This window comes from Carassius carassius, chromosome 23, assembly GCF_963082965.1.
Source record: "Carassius carassius chromosome 23, fCarCar2.1, whole genome shotgun sequence".
NCBI classification, from domain to species: domain Eukaryota; kingdom Metazoa; phylum Chordata; class Actinopteri; order Cypriniformes; family Cyprinidae; genus Carassius; species Carassius carassius.
Genome location: NC_081777.1, coordinates 28,352,244 through 28,368,414, shown reverse-complemented (window position 1 = coordinate 28,368,414; position 16,171 = coordinate 28,352,244). Strand labels below are relative to the sequence as shown.

Sequence of the window (16,171 nt, the reverse complement as noted above, 5' to 3'; positions counted from 1 at the left end):
ACCCTGAGAAAGCATTTAGGGCCACTTAAAATGGGCCGCTTGTTTAAGCAGTGTAAATACTGAGCTCTGTAGTCAAGCTGTCTGCTTGTTTAGGTCCTTTACTCTTCTGCCCATCCATTCAGAGTGAAAAGGCCAACTGTCCAACCCACTCAGGACACACTCGCTTACTCTCTCTTTTACCCTCTCAGTGATGGGAAGGAAATGAGACGAGAGAGAGACAAAGAATGGACACATCCTGAGAGGCAAAATATCAGCTCCCGTCCTGTAAACGGTGTGTTTTAAGGCCAGTTCTGATTCTGTGTGTGTGTGAGAGCGTACGTCCCATCCTTCATCGAGGTCAAACACGGTTCTGATGAGATACCTGAGCCTGCGGCTAAACTACCATTGGCTCAAATCAAACTCCCAGCACCTGCTGAGCCTCGGGGATTAACCCCGCTCTGTCGCCATGACAATGGTACTCCACACTAATGGGTACGATCCATTACAGTAGTGCGACAACTGGAATGTGCATGGAATGAGCTAGCCTTGCCGTCGACGGGGGCGAATAGAGTGATGACTCTCATTCCCCCGAACACTACAGACTCACAAACACACGCGGACACACAAGGGACCGCTCTCATTTTCATGTTCCCTGGCTGTGGTGCTCTGCTGCGTTTGTAAGGATTCATTAACACAAGGGGTTGTTTGCGCTTGCTTGCAAATTCGATAGCAGCTAATGATGGTGCAGGTACAGTATACAAGGCTCTTACCAACATCTGATGCTTTGTGAGTCTTTATAATTTCTGCCAGGTCAAAGTTTCCAGCTATAATAGCCACCTATATAGAAAAAGAAAAATGGGTTATTTTTCTGCCAAACACCCCTGGGCAAACAAAAACCCCAGTTGCAGTTTTACTAACCGTTACAGCAAGAAGATACAGTACAACCTACTCAAATGTATCGTGTCTCATGAAATTGTGCAATTTGTTTCAGTCATAGAATGTCATTAACATAGCTTTTAAACATGTCATATAGCTCGATAGTTAGCTAGAAAAAAAAAATTATTACATATGCACTATATTACATATTCATTATATTTCTAGTGATGTCTCATTTATTGAATGTTTGAATACACCTTTCATTAAAAGAAGTTATGACAGCCACTATTTAAATTGATATATTTCAACAACGAATTAGAGTAAAATAGAAACAGTTAAATTATTAAATGTTGATATAAAAACTAATGTGCAATTTAAATGATTGTATACCATGTTTTAATTTCAGTGTTAAACGTTAAATCTAAAAATAAATAGCAATTAAATCTGGACTCTGTATGATTTTCAGCTTTACTTAAAAATTGTTTTCCTTAAGAAAAACTGACATGTACTGTACCTGATATATATCAAAACAAATCGATATCGAATCAGATTGACGCAAAAACTTGTGAATCGGATTTAAACTGATTTGAGAAACGTGTCAATATCCAGGCCTTACAGAGTAGTATCATAGTAGGCCTATTACACTCAAATTTATATGGCACGCCATTATACTATGGCAATTTTTTTTTATACGTATATAGTGAACAAACAAGTCTCAAATAAGGACCAAAGACCAATAACTCATGTGATTATGTCTAATATGAAACTCTCTCTCTCTCTCTTTTGTGAACGTGAGCGCTAATTAACTTGTGCTCACTTAAAGCTGAATCAAAGCAGCTGTCTAATGGTTTCCGTATTGGTTTATGCAACCGCACCAAGTCAGGTTCCCCCTCCCCTTGTACTAACAAATTAACTTTGATCTGAGCTGAAAATCTGTGTCAACATCAATGGTACTGTGAGTTCAAGCAGCGAGCATCATTGAACAGAAGCAGACAAACACCAATCCCAGTATGCTGTTAGTATGTCCACATGAAGCATCACATTGTAAATTTGGACCAGAAGGACACGAGTGAACCATTTGACTTGTCATGTTAACATGCTGCTTACACTGATCAAATGCTTACATGGTTAATACACAGATCCAGCAAAAACAAAGAACTAATGGAATATGGTTTTGTAGGGGCAGCATGAACACATTTCAATGAAGCATATTTCAATGCTTGTTCGTCCGAAGTGCCTACAAATGTCATCTAGGTAGACGTTTTCAAGTCCAGTGTGAATTCTCAAGTCGCAGCCCTGAAACTGCTCTTGGCCTAAAGTTAAATACAGTTTGGTTCTGTGGGCAGTGAACGACAGCATCAGTTTAAATAAGACCCAGCTCCATTGACTCTTCCACAGTGTTTGATCTCCAGGAAGCCAGAGGTCTTGCTCTCTCACCTGGAAGGCAGTTTGGCTGTTGTAGTTCTTAATCTCCTTATTCGCCCCTCTGAACAGCAGCACTCTCGCGCAGCTATCCTGGAGAGAGACAAACAGAGAGATTACAAGCGTTGTGATAATTTGTTGCTAGTAAAACGCGTACATTGCATGTCCATGAAAATGTGCCTGAACGGGATGAGTGTGTTTGTGTGCGTGCGTGTCGATTTCACAACAACAGAAATGACAAAACTGATGTTCCACTGGGACCAATTAGCTCACCAGCTCATATGTAGGTCTACTATCAGAGAGTAAAACAGAGAGAGAGCTACTCTAATGGCAGTGTTTCTCTATGGGCATCCGAGACGGAGTGTTTAGAAGGTCAGCACAGCATCTGGCTATCATTCCTCTCTCTCTCTTTCTCTGTAGACAGTTTTGACAGTCACGCACACATTACCACACAGACATGACTCAGCTGGGATTGGTGTCCTAGTTTCCTAACAGTGGTGATTAAACATCACATCGTCTTTTGGCCCACTAACACACCTTCAATGGAACTTTGATTACACTTGTAGAGCACTTCCTGTCTGTCTCTCTCTCAAGCACACACAAATCAGAAGTGCCTCGTGTAAAGACACTTCTTATAACTAACTTTTTTTGTTCAAATGTGTGGGGACATTAAGAGTTTGTTTTTTTGAAATAAAATTAATACTTTCATTCATCAAGGATGCATTAAATTCATCCAAAGTGAAAGCAAAGACATTTATAATGTTACAAAAAAATCTATTTAAAATAAAAGCTATTCTTTTTTTTTTCCTGATTTTCATTTTCAATTTTTTTTTCCCACAAAAAATAATGAGCAGCACTGCTGTTTTGAACATTGATTATAATAAGAAATGTTTCTTGTCCATCAAATCAGCATATTAGAATGATTTCTGAAGGATCAAAATAAAGAGTCATGGGTATATTTATAGCAATCGCCAAAAATACATTTTATGGGTCAAAATGATTGAATTTTCTTTTATACCAAAAATCATTATAATATTAAGTAAATATCATGTTCCATGAAGATATTTTGTAAATTTCATACTGTAAATATATATCTAAACCTAATTCTTGATCCGTAATATGGATTGCTAAGGACTTTTTTTTAACCCTCAGATTCAAGATTTTCAAATAGTTTCATCTCCGCCAAATATGGTCCAATTCTAACATCAGTGGAATCCTTACATCTTATTTATTCAGCTTTCAGATGATGTATAAATCTCAATTTAGAAAAATTGACCCTTATGACTGGTTTTGTGGTCCAGGGTATTTCAAATAGAAACTGTCATTTTAAATTGTAATACTATTTCATAATACTACAGTTTTTACAGTATTTTATATCAAATAAATGCAACCTTGGTGAGCACAAGACACTCTTTTTTAGAAACATTTCAGAATTATACTAAAACTTTGAGCTGAAATTGACTGGAGATGGAAGGTCAAGTTGAGTGCATTGCAACGTGGGATATAGTAACTCACACAAAGTAGGCCCATTTTGAAATACTAGTTTCAACAAAACACTGCAAAGTGTAAGAGTGTTTAAAAATAACAAGTGAAATACTATTATAAAACACAAAGTAAGTGAATAATTGAAAAATTAATGTTTCAAATAGTTGCATAACTATTATCATATGAAATGTGTAAAATATATTTTCAGTCTAATTTTATGCAAGAAGTCAACTTATGTAAATCGGAACAGATAATGAGTCAAGAAACAAACTGCATCTGGTACACTCATGTCAAGTCTTTGCCTTGTGGAATACCCATGCATTCTATACAGCACATCGTGCAAAAACAGCAGTATGTCAGTAGTATGATAGCATGCTTTTCAGAACACGCTCTGTTATACAGGAGACAGAGTGGAGCGCTGAATGTTTAATGCTACGTCTCTGTGCAAAAATCAATATGTAATTTCGACTGCAGAGTGAATTAACAGAACGATGATTGAGCTTCCACATCACACAGATCTTCCCCCTCTTTCTTTTTGTCTTTTGCTCTCTATCTCTGATACGCTCTTCTACACTATTGATCCATTTAAAGGACACAAACACTCAGAACTGAATAAATAATATGCTATACACACTAATGTAAAACAATAAATCAAAAGTCATCAGAGCTGCAGCAGTCTGGAGAAACAGTAGTGTGAAAGCACAAACTCTGAATGTGGCCTTTTATGTCAATGTGATGTTTGAATGGACAATAGAGAATCATGCGACCTCTAGTGGTGAAACTTTATAAGAACACAACTAAGACACTGGACATCAAACACTGTTGAACACTAGACTCACAGAGACAGATGGAATAAAGTCACCATAAAGTCTGATTCGCTTAGCAGCTCATTTTGGCCAGGAACTGTCCACTTAGACAGAACAAGGGCATCAAAGGTCAACCACAGTGCCTTCTTCTTATGAAATGTTAAGGGGCGGGTCTGTATGAAAAATACCACAATAATAATACACCAGCATACATTAAAGTGATAAATCAATCAAATAATGGTCATGTTAACAAAACATGAAAAAAAGAGTTTGTGATCAGACATTTTGTTTAGCAAAAAGTTATAAATGCTCAATATTTAACACACTAGCAGTGAGTGTTGAAATCTTACCTGTTTCATTTATGCATAACTGACAAATGTACATTTTATTAAGTTTTATTAGTTTATGTTTAAACTGTGTAATCTAAATGCATGGAAATGTTATATGCAATTCAAATGCATACATTAGGCCTAAATCAGGTCAATATGACTACAGAACATAAAGTAAATAATAAAAAACTAAAGAAGCCCTCACCATATATATATATATATATATATATATTATAATTTTAATTATTTGTTATTATTATTGTTTTTTGTTACACTTTATTTTAAACACTTTACTTATTATAACAGTAATTACATGTAATGTGTAACAAGGGCAAGTAATGTATAGTGTTACCTATCTTATTTGTTGTAAACTGATCCTTAAAGTTTGAACAGAAACACACATAAACTAAAACAAACACATTTGCCTAAACATGTATGGAGACTTGCAATTGAAGGATAATAAGACATTTGATCATGAAGAGTGTGATGTAGGTGGTCGAACTGTAGCTTTTCCTGCTTTACTGTCTTCTCTTTTGGTCCCCAGAAAAGCGAGTGAAACCTGACCTCCCACACACAGACAAATCTCATCAACCTTCTTATTATCCGTAGCTGTGACTTCACCCTTCTGTTCCACATCAGGCGGTTGTCTCTTCCTTTCACCTCCTATTGCTCTCCTCATCGTTTTGGAACTATTTCACACTCTCTCTGTCTCTTCTTCCATCATTGCCCTCGTAGATTTTCCCTCGTCTATCCAGTAATGCCTCTCTTCTCGGGCTGATATGTCCTCTCTCAGAGTCTCTTTCTGGGAATTGATCCACTCTAACATCTCCTCTGAGCCTGATCTAAACATTCGCAGAGAGTCCTTAAAACTTGCTATCACCTCTGAGCACTCATAGAAGAGCGCGCACACACACGAACACGCACATTTACCTACTTCATGACAGATTTAGCAACTCCTGAGCATGCTTTTTAAGAATTGTCTTTCGATTATGACAAATTGACCTTAAAGTACAAAACTCATTCCAACATGTTTGTGTTTGTCTTCGTTACCTACATGAAAACCTCACTTACAATAACGTTAAGTTAATTATAATTATACAATTATAGGCTCTACTGTTATAAATATTATACTGTTTCATAATTTTCATAGTCATCAAAAAAATAAAGAAAACTCTTTGAATGAGAAGGTGTGTCCAAACTTTTGGTCTGTACTGTATATATATATATATATATATATATATATATATATATATATATATATATATATATATATAACGTTATATATCTTATACACACACACACACACACACAAATACTTTTTTCTTTTAAATGAACACTTTTATGAGGCTCTTATGTTTAGGATCAGTAATTTCACTTTAATCGCAATGAAAAGGTTATTAGTCAGTAACTGAATGCCTTATTTTCAAAAATGTCCAATGTTATTTTCTCAGGAGCCTAATAAAAATACCAATTTGATAGAAAAAGCTCAGACAGACTTACAGGTTTTTGCATCTAAAGTCATTCATTTGAGCTATTTTCATTTTGAAAACCTCAACAAAGGGTTCTCAGAACACCGTTTACAAAATTGGTCCTTGAGAATATGATTTGAAACAACTTAAAAATACAGTTACCTAGAAATATTGTATGCCTTCAAAATGACGAATAAAACAACAAATTTGATGTATCAAAAGATTTTAAAAATACTTTTTTTTTTTTTTTTACTTTTGAGGGCACTTTCTAGAAAATTTGTCAAAGTATGGCAAGAAACCTGCCACTGAATGCTTGTATAGCAGGTGTCGTGAACCTAGGAGACTAATGGTAATTCTGACTTTACTATGACAATCTGGCGCTTCTGAATCAGCTGCTGGAAGTATGTTTTTTTTATTAGTTTAAGTATTTGCTATTGAATGTTCAAATGAGGAGTTTTGCGTGTGTGTGTGTGTGTGAGAGAGAGAGGATCACACAGTGGTCTGTCACATGACTCTATTCCTCTTTCGGGCTCGAACTGATGGTAAAACTAAGGACATTATTAACTGTCTTTACATTAATTTTATTATAAATTAAGATGAATGAAATTAATTTATCTTATTTTATTATGATGAAGCTCATGATTATGGAAAGGGGTGTTACATTTCCGACAAGTGCTTGCGGTGTTTGGCCAATCACAATGCACTGGGTCAGTTGGCCAATCAGAGCAGACTGCGCTTGTCAGAAGGAAGGACTTTGTAGAAATCAATGCGTTTGAGAGAGGTGGGGCATAGAGGACCTACAATAATGTACAGTATTTAAAAATAAAGTTTTTTTTTACATTAAATCAAGTCAACATATTCTGTTACACCAAATACATAAAATAATGATCTTAAAAAAAAAGCATCATATGACTCATATTACCCCTTTAACTATATCACTATATAGTTATATATTATTCAAACTTATAAGTTGTCCATATTAGACATCTTTTGAACAGACTTCTGACAAACATCTGAGGACATTTTCCAGCAGATTTGTTTCTAAAGAACAGCACATACAGTACACAAACACTCAGTAACAGTCTTTGCTGTTTTAGTTGCATGTGGTTTCCCTTGGTGTCTCAGCAGCTCTGTTTCTTGTTATAGTGCATCTGTCACACAGCTCTAGAACATCTGTGCTGTCAGAAAGATGCAAGATGCCTGGCGCTGTGCATGTGAGACAAACATTTTCTAGCCAAACCTGAAAAAATTATTAGACATCAACAGTTCAACTATGATCTAAGATCTTTCTGTAATACTCAGAGTATTATTTTTATGTTTCAGAAGTGGAGGTCATTGCTTGGTGTCCACTTTTCTTCATGTTTTTGTTGTTTAGATTATTGATCTGTGTGTAACTGACTTCATCCAGACTGGATGTTACTTTAGTGCAGGTCAGCTGTAGTTTAATCTCATTATAATGAGCTGAATGAAGATAAACAGAAACCACTGCTGTAAAATTAGTACTTTCTCTCTCTCTCTCTCTCTCTCTCTCTCTCTCTCTCACATCTCACACACACACACACACACACACACACACACACACACACACACACACACACACACACACACACACACACACACACACACACACACACACACACACACACACACACACACACACACACACACACACACACACACCAACAAAATGGAGACTTTGACTTTAACATAGACTTTGAATGCTTTTATATAAAAGTAATTCTAATTAGCTAGCTCTAACTACAAACATAAAATAAATATTTGTGCATACTCGAAAATATTACTTTTATTTTTTGTTTAATTGAGTTTCCAATGAAGTGTATCCCATAATTGTAATGGTAATTATTATTATTATTATTATTTTTACAGAATTTACTCAATATTTTAACTAAACTATATATACACATTTGTTCATAGAAGTTGAAAATAATGATAAAAATTCATACTTGTATTCAGCGAGGATGCATTAAGTTGATCAAAGGTTACAGTGATAACTTTTACATGGTTACAAATTTTTGTATTTCAAATAAAATTATATTCTTTGAAATTTCTATTCATCAAAAAAAAAAAAAACTTATTCTAATTTCCATATCAGCATATCAGAATGATTTCTGAAGGATCATGTGTGAAGGTCCAAAATTCAGCTTTGTCATCACAGGGGAAAATTACATTTTAAAATATACTGAAATAGAAAATTGATATTTTAAACGCTAATAATATTTCAAAACATAACTATTTTCGATCAAATAAATGTAGCTTTGGTGACTTGATGAGAACAAGAGACTTTCAAAATATTATTTTCATATTTAATTTTTTTTTTTTAATTCTATAAACTCTTATTAACTGACTCAAATTGTATTTATAGTACATTTAGTATATAGTGTATGTTGTAAAACTCTGTTTATATTTACAGTATTATGCATCCTCAATCCAAATAGCCAAAGTTCAGCCTACTAGTGTAACCAATATATCAGCCAGTCTCTATATTAGAGCAGGCAATTGAGATGTACAGTAAAAGCAGGTTCACATACGATTCAATAGCAATTTCAATAGTGTGAGAGAGAGAGAGAGAGAGAGAGAGAGAGAAAGAGATAGAGTTCTGTGACTCCATGTGTTTTCAGGCAAGTCCTAAAGGACTGTCTTTGTGTTTGTGGGTGGGTGTTGTGGGAGCGTCCATTAATACTTAATAAGAGCATAATTAAAAAGCATGAGCACGCCACACACACAAACAAACGCACACACACAGGATGAGATCACTCTTTGTGCTTCTATGTGACTGCATGAACAATCTGTGACCTTGCTGCTTTGTACACACTCATTAACTCTGATATTACAACATATTACACATTATGAAAATGCTAATGCCACGTATACACAAATTTCTGCATCTTATAATTTTTCCTGGCTGAAAAGAGTGCAGATATTTCAGTAGGATTGAGTGTGTCCTTGTGGATTCATGCATCTATGTGTTTGTTTGTGTGTGTTATCTGGTTGCTAAGTGAATGCATACAGTATGAGTGAATGAGTGTGTGTTACCTGGTTATAGAGAGCACACACGTGCAGGGCAGTGTTTCCAGAAGCGTTCTGAGCGCTCATGTCCGCTCCGTAGAACAGCAGGTGTTCCAGATGCTGCACATGTCCGTGACGACAAGCCTGATGAGACACACACACACACACACACACACAAACTTCACATCAGTGTGGCTGTTTCTGTTTTGTGTCAATTTGCAGTCTGCACATAACTAGAATCATGTTAATGAGTAAAACAATAGCTGCCACCTCTCTCTTTCACGCACACACACCTCGCTCTAACATCCTGATATTCTCGCTCTATGAAATGAGAAAGAGCAGAACTGTTTGCCTTTGTTTGGTGTTATCAATGTCACTTTTCTTTCCACCATAATTTAAAACGTGTCCTCTCTGCATACTAATGGAGTGTGGGATGTAGAAAAACTGCTTAAAAGCTGTTTGCCTGAGAAAGAGCTGAAAACAGAGAGAGACAGACACAGAGGGCATGCGAGCGGGGCAGGATTAGTGACGGGTATGTGTGGGACTCCCATGGGTCCCCAGCTGTGAGATCTACCCTGTACCAATCGTTCTCCAGTACAAGGGCCAATTAACATTCCCCGTTGCATTTGCTCATCTTTAGCCATGCAGTCTGGGAGAGGTCTTTGGTGTCTCCTGCGGCTTGAAAACATTTATAGAGCTCTGTATGGTGACCCGCTGGAAGCGCTGTCCAGATGCCCTTATGGTTAATCCATTGCTGCTAACCAATTTCAGCAACATGAAATGTGTCGCTGGAAATATCACTGGACAGTGAGATGCTAAACTGACTCTGACTGACAAAATGTCCTGTTGCACATGAAAGAGACAACTTTTTTATTATTAATATTATTTTTGTTGTTATGATAATATTGTTATATTCCAGGTGGATGCTGCACACTGGTGGTGGATGAGGAGATACCCCCTGACAATGTAAAGTGCTTTGAGTGCCTTGAAAATCGCTATATAAATGTAAATTATTAATTATTATTATTATTATATTATTACTATTAATAATGATTAAAATAATAAAAATACTCAAAAATAAAACCTCAATTTATAAACTCCTATTCTAAGTATTGAATTTTTGTTGTTGATTATGGTCTTATGATATTATTATTGTTAGTAAAATAAAATAAAACTATTATTATTATTATTATTATTAATATAATATTACAATAAAACTGTTAATAATGCTAATGCTAATAATAATAATAATAAACTCAATTTAAAAACTTATTTTCCTAAGTATTCCTAAGTAAAAATTATTATTATTATTATTATTATTATTATTTTTTTTTTTTTTATTAATGATAATATTAGGATATTACCATTAAAAAAAAAAATAATAATAATACAAAAAAAAACTATTTAAAGCTTATTTTTCCTAAGTAGTTAATTGTTGTTGTTGATGGTCTTATGAAATGTTACTGTTATATAACAATAATGTTATGATACTACTGTAATAATGATTATTAATGATAATATTATGTAATTACTGCTAACAGCAACATAATAATAATAATAATAATAATCAGTTTAGAAAATCTTATTTCCCTTTTCTATCGCTTACTCTGACATTGTGTAGAGTGTACGACACTAGAATCTTATTTCCCTTTCTATCGCTTACTCTGACATTGTGTAGAGTGTACGACACTAGAGGTCACTCTTGGGAGCCCAAACACTTCTGACATCTCTGAAAAATGGCCAATGAAATCGGATGTGCAGAATTTGCATAGTTGGCCAGATCCCTTGTACATCCGGGTATAAATAGACCAGCCTTGCAGCTGCTCACTCTTTCTGTTTTTCGGTGCTGAATGCAGCATTTGTCACTGAGAAGTTGCGATCATTCACCTCTCGATACTCTGTCGTTGGATCTAAGGCATGATCAGCGGTCTCTCCATACTCATACACAGATAAGTGTTGTGAGAGTACTCCTGGGTGCTTCAAAGCCGATCTCTAAAAGAGCTAATTTCCTCTAAAAGAGTACAGATTCTCTGAGACCTACATGGGTTGAATTGTCTGTTACACCATGCCTTTCCATCCATGTGTTTGTGGCTGTGTTTGGCACGTCTCAAAAGACGACCGGCAAGAGCGTTATATGCAGTATTTGGGCAATGCTCATGCTGAGGCAGCACTTGTGGATTGTTCGTTCCCTGGGTGGGCTCAATCCCTTATTTGGGGCTCGGGAGCAGGATGAGCTGCCGATCGCAGCATCGGAGGGCAGGCTTGAGCCATCAGAAGCAGATGACTCGACTGAGCAAGCACCTATGGGCACTGAGCCTCAGTCCGAGACTGACGCTGATATGACAGCTGTTCTTGCTCAGGCAGCCAAGAGTAGCTGGATAGTTGGTTTCTGGGCTCTGAGCATGACACTTAGCCATGCTCAGCCACCGGGGGCTGCACGGGGGTGGACCCAACCCAGAGGTACTGCAGGAACTGCGCTCGGTGATTGACTATGCCACTTTAGTGGTCCAGGAACGCCACCTGTGGGCCTGTGTTTCTTGATGCCACCATTTCACAGTTTGGTCTCTTTGGTGACACTGTGGAAGAATTTGCCCAGCAGTTCTTCACGGTGAAGAAGCAGACCGAGGCTATCAAACACATCCTGCCTCGGCGTGGGTCAGGACCTGCTTCTGAACCCCCAAGTCAGCAGCCCCCATCTGCTCTTCACTGGGGACGGCCCACTGCGAGGACTGCTGAGGCCCGGCAACAACCGTGGTTTTCAGTCAAGCCTGACCAACGGCCCACCACTCACAGGAATGTGGCACTGCCAGCTTGTCATCAGGGCACCAGGAACCCTCGCAAGCCATCGCAAGCCATCAAAGCCAACATGATGCACTTAAGATGTATGTGGCTATGATTGCGGCTAACCACAACACCAAGGGAAGCAGATTGGTGGGGAAGCATGATCTGGTTATTAGTTTCCTCAGAGACCCTCTGAGGCCACGTCTCATTCCCTCTTGGGATCTCGCTGTGGTCTTGCAGACCTTACATAGAGATCCGTTTGAACCCCTTCAGTCAGTTGAGTTCATTGTCCTCTATATGAAGACGGCCCACCTGACTGCGCTCACTCCTATCCAGAAGGTGAGGGATCTCCAAGCCCTCTCCGTAAATAAACCATGCCTGGAGTTCGGGCCGGCAGACTCTCACGTTGTTCTGAGACCTCAACCTGGATATGTGCCTTAGCTTCCGACTGATCCTATTCAGAGACCAGGTGGTAACATCTCAAGCTATCCCCTTCCAAGAAGGAGACACCGACTTGCCTCTGTTGTGGCCCAGTATCAGCCCTACACACATACCTAGCTCTTTATCTGCTTTGGAGGACAGCAGGAGGAGAATGCTGTCTCCAGACAAAAGATTTCCCACTGGATTGTGGATGTGATCCTAACGGCCTATCAGGACAGAGGCCTACCTTGCCCACTGGGAGTGAGGGCCCTGGCGAACAGGTCCTCTCTAGCAGATATCTGTAGAGCTGCAGGTTTTATAATATACAAATGGAACCAGTTTCTTCTAGAGTTCTGAACATCAGTTCTTTGACTCAGGAGACTGACAGTGTGTAGAGCTTACTACCATCACTACTCCCCCCAGGGTACTTATGTGCTTATTCAGTCCAGCTCAGGTTCCTTTTATGAACTCTGGACTACCCTTCACATAAGCACTTTTTCTTAGTGAAGTTCAACGGCTGAACTTGCTATTAGAACTCATTATGAGGTAGGTTCCCTCGAGTGAACTCTTGTATTGGGTTAGTGCTCCACATGTAGTGGCTTCTCTTGAGTATTATTCTCCACTGTATTGCCCCTGAGGCTCAGTGTTCCCCCAGACATTCTATCGATAGGTTCTGAGTTTTGTTAGATCTCCCCTTATGCAGAGCCCACCCCAGTACCTTCACTATGTGGTACTTCCTCTGTAAGTCCATAGGATGTGATATACGTAGTGCTTTTTCCCCCTAGAGGGATTTATCCCTGTCCCAACGTTACCACCAAGACTTTTCAGATGTAATATTATGGAGAGTATTGCTATGGGAAAAGGCTCCGACTGAAATGACCTCTGCCTCTACAGTGGCTCTTCTGGATGTTGGAAAGTGAGATTTTAAGTCTTGGGCATTGAAAGGTTACGAGGAGGAGAGGTGCATTTGATTGTGACACGTTGACTTGTCAACATCTGCACCCCCGTGGATGCATGGCGCAGTTCGGTAGTTGTGGCGTTTAGTATAGGGAACCCTAGTGTTATACACTTGACACAATGTCGGAATGAACGACAGAAAGGGAACGTCTAGGTTACATACGGTAACCTTCGTTACCTGATGTAGGGAACATAGATGTTGTGTCCTTCATGCCACAACTCTGAATTGCCTCTGAGTGGGTTGAAACGCTTCTCGACTCCTCAGAACAGAACGAGTGAGCAGATACCACGCTGGCCTATTTATACCCGGGGTGTGGCCAGCTATACAAATTCTGCACACCCAATTTCACTGGCCTCCTCAAATATGTCAGAGGTGTTTGGGCTCCCAAGAGCAACCCCTAGTGTCGTGCACTCGACACAACGTCTGCGTTCCCTCCATCAGGGAATAAGGGTAACCATATGTAACCGAGACGTTTTCTGATGTACTTAGATTTTACAAATACATTAAATACAGATAGTGTTGCCTCATTCTGAACCCAAAATAAATAAAGAAACTAAAATATTAGCACAAAATATTTCTGAGAGATTATATTATGATTTTCCTAAATGAATACAATTACAGTTACTTTTGAAGGCAACATAATTAAAATGCTGTTTATGTAGGCAGTGTAGGTTTTTAAACTGAGCTAATGTCAGCTTTACTTCACTTTACAGTTCCACAGTGTTTGCATAGTAGGCTCACTATAATTGTCAATGTATAATAAGACAGAAAGAGGAACAAATTTGTTCAGATTCAAAATTAGCGATTCATTCAGAGATGTACTACATACACAGCTGTTTAAACACACATACACACACACACACACACACACACACACACACAGACAGATGTGCAAGGATGACTATCTAAACTAGAAAAACTACAGTGAAAAATCTCACACACACACACTTGGCATTTGCTCGGGTTGCCATAGGTTCTCTTTAGGGTTCTCTTTTGACAAGTGTAGGTCAGACAGATGGATGTGAACATTAGAAGGAAGGGAGAGTGGTGGAAAAATAAATATTACAATAGGAAAAGTGCCCGCCTTCCCAAACACAAACACAAATCAGTTCCGTCAACTACTGCTCTCCTTTCTGTCACACTAAATTCAAGACTCCTGAGGTCAGTGTTTGTTTGTGAGGTGTAAGTAACATCGTTAAATAGCATGTCTGTCTCATTTTTGGGCCTGATCTAATTTTGGGAATGAGCCTCGGGTTATACACTGTGAACACTCACAGCAGTGGCATCGGTACAGCTGTATATATACATACATACACACACACACACACACACACAAACAGTCCTATCTGACCCAACAGCTCTGTCCACCCTCGGGGCATCTATGCCTCCATCTATCCATCCGTTTCCAGACAAGATACTCTCAACTGCGGCTGCAAAATGACTGTTTTTCATAAACAGAAAAGAGACCGCAAGCTCTCATCTTTCTTCTCAAAGCACAGAAAAAAGAAACAGAAGACTAGATTTGCATATCCTGAAGGAAATATCATTGCATGCAAAGCAACAAAACAACATGTTTGTGGTAAAATAATACAGAAAAAGAAAAGCCTGAGAAGACATGAGACAAGAGAGGAAGTGGATGTTTATCTGCTGGCAGTTGAATTTTAAATGCCAAATAGGGCTGCAATCAATGATTTATTTGATAATTGGCTTATTTAAGGATTATTTTAAAGTCTAAGCAACTATATTATAAAAAATAATAAGTTATTTTTATCGGCAACATTAACACCAATATTAATATGAATTATCTAGTACCATTATAATATTAAAATATGCATAGCTTTATACATTTATAACTTTAATGTGTTGAAACAATAATAAAACTTTAATAATAATAATAACACTAAATAATATAAATTCTACATTACATAATATGTATAAGAATAAGAATGCATTATATATTTGTTCATTAGGAGTTCACTTTACTAATATTAATACCGTACTAATAAATGTTACAATAATATGTGTAAAATATAAATTAAATTATCACAAAATTAGCATTAACATTAACACCAATATTGATATGCTTATATGAACAAAGATGGTATAAAGAAAGCTCTACAATATGTCCTAATAAAGTCACCAGATAACTGTTGAGCAAATCTTATTTACTTGCCAAAGCCAACTCATATTTGACACTTGGCGATTAATTTTAGATCCTGTTGTGGAGGTTAAAACACAAGTATGGGTACTTCCATCTCACTCTGATATTCTCTTTCTCTCTCACCCTTTTCAAGCTTCTGAAAAGGTCAGATGTCATGAATGCAAATGTCATGCACCAGGGGCTGCTAACTGAGAAAAATAGTTTAGAAGTAAGTGTGTGTGCCTGGCCAGCCTCCAGAACATGGATAGAGATGCAGAAAAAGCCCCTGCAAGAAAATCTCCTACTGTATTACCCTGCAGTAATCAACAGGGTCAGCCGATTGTAAGTCAACTGTGACCTGACCATGTGAGTGTGTGTGTGCTATAAAGGCCATATTCTATTTTGTTGTAGTACTATTTCCCCTGAAGTCCATTTATTATGTTCGTCAACATTACTTGCATCAAAAACAGCCGTAATTT

General features: G+C 37.7%; 1 protein-coding gene across 3 annotated transcripts in view; it reads right to left on the bottom strand.

Annotated features, from left to right (window-relative positions):
• LOC132101694 (SH3 and multiple ankyrin repeat domains protein 3-like) overlaps positions 1-16,171 on the bottom strand; it is a 229,905-nt gene that overhangs the window by 117,611 nt on the left and 96,123 nt on the right. For all 3 annotated transcript variants that reach the window (XM_059506835.1, XM_059506836.1, XM_059506837.1), the window contains exons 7-9: positions 9,421-9,537; positions 2,293-2,370; positions 750-816 (exon numbers count right to left, since the gene is read on the bottom strand). In XM_059506835.1, the coding sequence (XP_059362818.1) occupies positions 750-816; positions 2,293-2,370; positions 9,421-9,537 (262 nt within the window). The remainder of the gene's footprint in view (positions 1-749; positions 817-2,292; positions 2,371-9,420; positions 9,538-16,171) is intronic.